Genomic DNA, 5,800 nt, shown 5'->3' on the forward strand with positions numbered 1-5,800 from the left:
AGAGCTCCCTGCTCTCCCACTATACTGCTGTGTAGTAAGCTGGTGGAAAGCGGTCACCACAGGAGGAATGGGGTGAGGAGTGAGAATAGGGACAAGCACTTTTTGACTGCCTACCAAATATTTGGGTCTGTGCTACCTTGTTGAAGCTGGCAGGAACACTCCTGTTAAATAAATAAGGGATTTCTACTCTAAGTACTGTACATTTCCTTTTTCTAAAGCATAAAGATCCAAGGGGACTGACAGGTTCACTCTTCGCTATTGCCAAATTAAGAATCCAAGCAAGAGCATGATTTTCAATGCCTTTATTAAGAAATATCAAAAGTTGATTACAGACCCATACACAATTTAACAAAGTTCAAGTGAAGGGGAATGCAGGGAGGCCATCAATATGCACATTTGAACACTAGGGTAGCTTGCCAAAGGGGTGGCCCTACGACTCCTGTCACTTTGCTTTCCACTGGTCCACAGCAATGCTTTTGCCCCTTTTCCACTACACCAGAGTACAAAGCCTTAAATTACTCACAAGAGTATTCATATATGACAAATCATTTTAATATATTTGTCCTTTTGTCATTCTTATTCCCTGAAGAGCTGAGCTGTTCATAGGAAGGACAGCATTTAAGTCCTCTTCCCTGCAGCTCGTATCCCATTTTCACAAAGTCCACTCTGAAAGCTGACCAACACTGCATGGTAGACATCACCACACCACAAATGGGAGGACCCAAACACATCGGTATTTTTAAAGATTTAACGATGAACAACAAAAAAGCGGGGGATTACTCATCTTGGAAACAAACCATCACAGTCACTCAGTGGAACCCTCAAGTACAGGACAAGCCTGTCAGTTCCCCTGAGCTCCAGTCACGAGTGGTCAACAGGATGACCGAGCACGATTGGGTGCAGGAACACCAGCACGGAAAACAGGAAAGAGCATTTTGGGGGGCAGTACTTCACGATCTTTTACATCAGGGGTACTGTATCGGGGGGAATTACTTTGGAAATAATCGGGGTTCACTGATTCCAGATGGGAAGCAGCCATGGTGTAGTGTGCCTTGGTTAAGGCTTGTGCTGGTTTATCTAAAAGTAGGTTTCTGGAAAGCCTGTCCAGCAACATCAGAAAGAGCCATCTTCAGAGGAAGGATTCCTTGTTCACCCACATGAGACTGCGGGTCTCGTTGGGCTTGCATTCATACTCAATGACAGAGAAGGGGCTTCCCCACTGGCAGTGGTCTCGCTTGTGGTAATTGTAGAATTTGACTTGCCACACCGTCTCGAAGGTCCCAATGTCCGTGAACTGAGGGAAAAGAAAGATGCTCCATGAAAAGCTCAGTGGATGGGAGTGGAAAGTCAGTGACAGGGCGTTTGATAAGCATGCATATCCAGGCCAGACTCTCTAGGTCTGCAAAGCTTAGCCCTTTCCTTTCATGACCCAAGTTCCTTTACTCCTGGAGATATTTTCCTGAAAAGCTGTCTGCATGTGCTGTCCTATTGTTTTTTAATGAAAACAACTCCCAAATTTATTTGTTTTCCAACTTTAATTTTCTGGAAATCATTCTAAGAATCTCAGTTTTAGACTTGACTCCAAAATGTCCCTAACCTAAAAAGGGCACTGGGAAGAGAAGAGAGAGAATGATGCTTACTGCTATCCTTCGATTTCTCCTTCAGAAGACAGTGGTACAAAATAACACCTGTATAACACATCTAAACATAAGATACAGTGATCCTCCTACCATTCCAAGATATTTGACTTGAGGGGACAATCACAAGTACTTTATTGGAGGGATGGGATTGTTAAAGACCCCATTTGATGGAAAATTGAGTTCAGGTTTATATATATTTCTTTGCCCTATATCATATTTGTGTATCTAGTATGCACCCTGCACATATAAAATTTTATATAAGGAATGGTTCTTGCTCCTGAGAAGTTTGTATTCTGCTTCTAGAAGGCAGCATAGGCAAATCACTGCCCAGAATTCTCCTGAGGCACAAGGATACATTTCTCTTGTAGCTGAAAAGAGGGCACAGAATACCCTAGAGGCCACTGGGAAGATGTTCAAGTGGCCTGTGGGGTTGCCTGACCCTGCTACTACCTTCTGGAGCTATTTAGGGGATCTGGCATTAAACAGCATGATGACTGTTGTTATTTTCTCCTATGACCCTCCTGTCATGGGAAGGGACAGGGACTGACTTGGCAGGATTCTTAGACTTGTGTGGAGCCAGGAGACATGGAGAGAAGAAGGGCAGTGAGCAACAGGAGCCTTGTGCTTTGCAAATGATACAGGAGGAGGGGGATCAGGTGATTCCCAGATAGCTTTCCAAGATGCTCTCAAAATTATATCCTACACTATTGCCTCATCCTGCTAATTTGGTCCCAAAACAAGATCTGGGATTTCCTTTGGAAAATTTGCTTGATGTGAAATAGTAGTACCCAGAGTCCACCAACCTCCAGGTATGAAACAAAGTATATCTTTTCAGAGAGTCGTGGCTTAAAGACCTATACATACAAACATAGCAGCCTTTTTTCATAATATCCCCAGATTGGAATTAACTCAAATGTTTATTTATTTGGCAATAGGCAAGTTTTAGTATATTTATAAAACAGTATTTTACTTGACAATAAAAAAGACATGCCAGCTCAGGCAATAAGGATGGGTCTCAAAGGCATACTGAGCAAGAATTTACACTCCAGAGAAGATATTGTGTATGATTCCATGTATGTGAATTTCTGTATAATTATAGAGTACAATCCAGACTGACTGGAAACACGCAGGGCTACCTAGGGCCTGGGGTGGAAGGGATGATGCAAATATTCAGGAGGAACTTTTTGAGGATTATGGGAGCATTCAGTATCAGGTGGTGGTTACATGGATGCATATTGGTTGAAAATCACTGAATTGTATAATTTAAATGCATACATTTATTACATGTAAACTATACAACAAAACTGAGTAAGAAAAACAGAAATATCCAGTTTGGGATACAGCTCTTCTAAACTCCACTATTGGGAACTGAACTGTACAGCCTTTGAAAGGGTAATTTCCATCCAGTTAAAGTGAGTAAATGAGGGTCCAGAAATTCCATCCTTTGTAAACTATTTTAAGAACAGTCGGGCATGGTGGCACATGCCTGTAATCTCAGCACTCGTGAGGCTGAGGCAGGAGGATCACTGTGAGTTCCAGACCAGCCTGAGCTACATAGAGAGTTCCAGGTCAGTCTCAACTACAGAGTAAGACCCTGTCTCAAAAAACCAGAAAACAAACAAACAAACAAACAAACAAAAAAAACAAAAAAAACCCCAAAAACAAAAAATTAAGAACATCATAAAGTAACATGAAGTATCATCTTTTAAAAGGACATTATAAAGTGTAGCATAAAGAAAAATTGAACTCTGAATATTTATCTTTAAGCATTAATTATGGCATGTTAACATAATGAATACTATGTAACGAAATAAAGATTTTTTTCCACTATTTTATATTGTCACATGAATTAAGCAGAGAACCATCAAGAATGTGCAGTACTATTCCATGCTAAATAATGTCTGTTAATGTTGGAAACTGGTGGAATATTTTATTTTCTTCTATATGCTATCTGTATTTTCAAAATTTAATGATGAATTTTTACATCAGGAATGAATTAGGCCAAAATTATATTTACAAGTTTTACAAAGTAGTTGCTATACTTAACATAAAAGATTATAATAATTAATTAGTAAGAAATATTAAGAATATTCAGAGCCTGGAACACAGATCACTAAAAAATGGCTAGCATCCGAAAAATATTCAAATGTAATTAGTAATTAAAGAAATACAAACTATTACAGAGATACTATTCAATCACAAACTTAGTAAAAGTTTTTAAATTTCTTGCGAGGAGCAATCTAAGCATCCAACATTTAAAAATTATTTTGAAGGCCAGGGATTTAGCTCAGTGTTTCCACCTCCTGCCTCGCAAGAGCAAGGTTCTGAGTTCAATCCCTGATACCAATAAATAACTAAATAAATAAACAAATAAAAGAAATAAAAGGTAGGAATTGTTGATGTGAGAAAATGGCTAGAACAATTAAACAGGAAAGAGACTAAAACAATTCATATATGGATATGATTAGCATACTGCATATGGTGAATGTTTAAACTTTTAAAAATTTATTACCATAAAAGATCCATTGTCATTAATCTCCCTCTAAATATCTCGCCCCTTCAAACATACTCAACCTATCGTTATTGCCACTTTCTGAAGTAGTTCTGAAAGTCCTCTTTGTGAGTGTCTTTATAAGGTGTGGTTAAAAAAAAATAGTGAATGTTGCCACTGAGTACTAGCCAAAAAAAGGAAGACTCATAAAAACATTTACTATGTATTCTCATCCACTTTATTCACCAGATTTGGCACTGTGTGACTTCTGGCTTTTCTGAAAGTCCAAATGACCATCAAACATAAATGTTTTGAATCAATTTAGGATATTAAGGCAGCCATGACAGCTATAGTAATAAAATTATATTTTTGTTCACAACAATGTAGTGGTAGTAGGAATAAATGAAAACTCATTTTACAATTCACCGAGACTTTTAAAGGTTTGATATTATCTTTAACCGGCACAAGAAACTGCAAAATTTAAGTGCAATCAAATTTTAAAACTCAATTAAAATTTCAATTAAAAAAATTTTTTTTGTACAGGGAATTGATCTGGGGACCTGGTGCTTGTGAGGTAAAAGGTGGCACCACTGAGCTAAATCCCCGGTTCTAAAGAGTATTTTTTTTTAATAAAACATATTTTTCAAATGCCAGGTAATCTTTTGAGAGAACAGCAACCTGAGAACGTACTAGCAACAACAGTGAGATCTTCTTTGAAATAAATACAAGTTAGCCATTAAAAAAACCTGAGATGATTATGACCACAGGCAAGAAAAAATCTTAAAGTTTTTTTATGTATTAAAAAAGTTAAAACTATGAAAGTCTCAATCTAACAATTCTCAGCAGCACAAAAGACCAAAATAGAACCAATTCATATCTAAAGATATGAGATTAGGTGCCTGTATCTCAGTTTTGGTTTCTCTTTAGTTTCATGGTTACGTGGAACTTAACTGCTCTTCACTGTGTATGTATTTTTCCTCTCTCCCGAACCTTAATTGTTTACATACACACATACACACCCTCACCTTCTTTCTGTTCTTTCTTTTGGAATTCTACCTCCCAGGTGTCTTATACTTAGAGCTCAAAGTTTCTTCTCATCTGGCTGAGAACAGATGGGGTTCCAAAAGCTGATATTCTAGATAAGCACCTTTATAGTCTATTTCTTACCAGCCCCTTCCAAGGAAAGTTTACCCAGGCAGGCTCTGGGTGATGCGATTTACACTTGAGTAGAATTCTGTGCATTTGTACAGGCAATCTACATGATACATTCACCCACATCATTCCACTTTGATCTTGTGCCTGTGTTTGTTTCCGTTTTATGGATGAAAAAACTAAAATTTACAGAGGTTAAAGAATAGCCAGCTCATTCATTATAGGACCAGAACAATTCCTAATTCCTAGCTAGAAACCATTATCGTCGTACCAAACCGTTTATATAAGCAAAAAGGCCAAGAGTCAGTGAATACTTCTTCTTTTTTCTTCCTGAGAATTTACATGAATTATCACATATAGAATTCTTTTAGGATTCCTATGGATCGAATACTTGTTTTCTCCCTCTCCTCACAACTCACAGGTTGAAGCCTAAATTTCCAGTGTGACAGTATTTAGAGGTGGGGCCTTTGGGAAGTAATCAAATGAATGAGGGTGGAGCCCTCATAAGGGATTAGTG

The 5,800-nt window shown here is 38.1% G+C and overlaps 1 protein-coding gene across 1 annotated transcript in view; it reads right to left on the reverse strand.

Moving 5' to 3' along the window:
* Positions 1 to 287: 287 nt before the first annotated feature.
* The window catches only part of Cnrip1 (cannabinoid receptor interacting protein 1), a 21,538-nt gene continuing 16,025 nt past the window's right edge, over positions 288 to 5,800 (reverse strand). The window contains exon 3 of the mRNA XM_010609711.1: positions 288 to 1,294. Coding sequence (XP_010608013.1) covers positions 1,130 to 1,294 — 165 coding nt within the window. The 3' untranslated portion in view covers positions 288 to 1,129. The remainder of the gene's footprint in view (positions 1,295 to 5,800) is intronic.

This window comes from Fukomys damarensis, unplaced genomic scaffold (genome assembly GCF_012274545.1).
Source record: "Fukomys damarensis isolate Sample0158 unplaced genomic scaffold, DMR_v1.0_HiC HiC_scaffold_2, whole genome shotgun sequence".
NCBI lineage: Eukaryota > Metazoa > Chordata > Mammalia > Rodentia > Bathyergidae > Fukomys > Fukomys damarensis.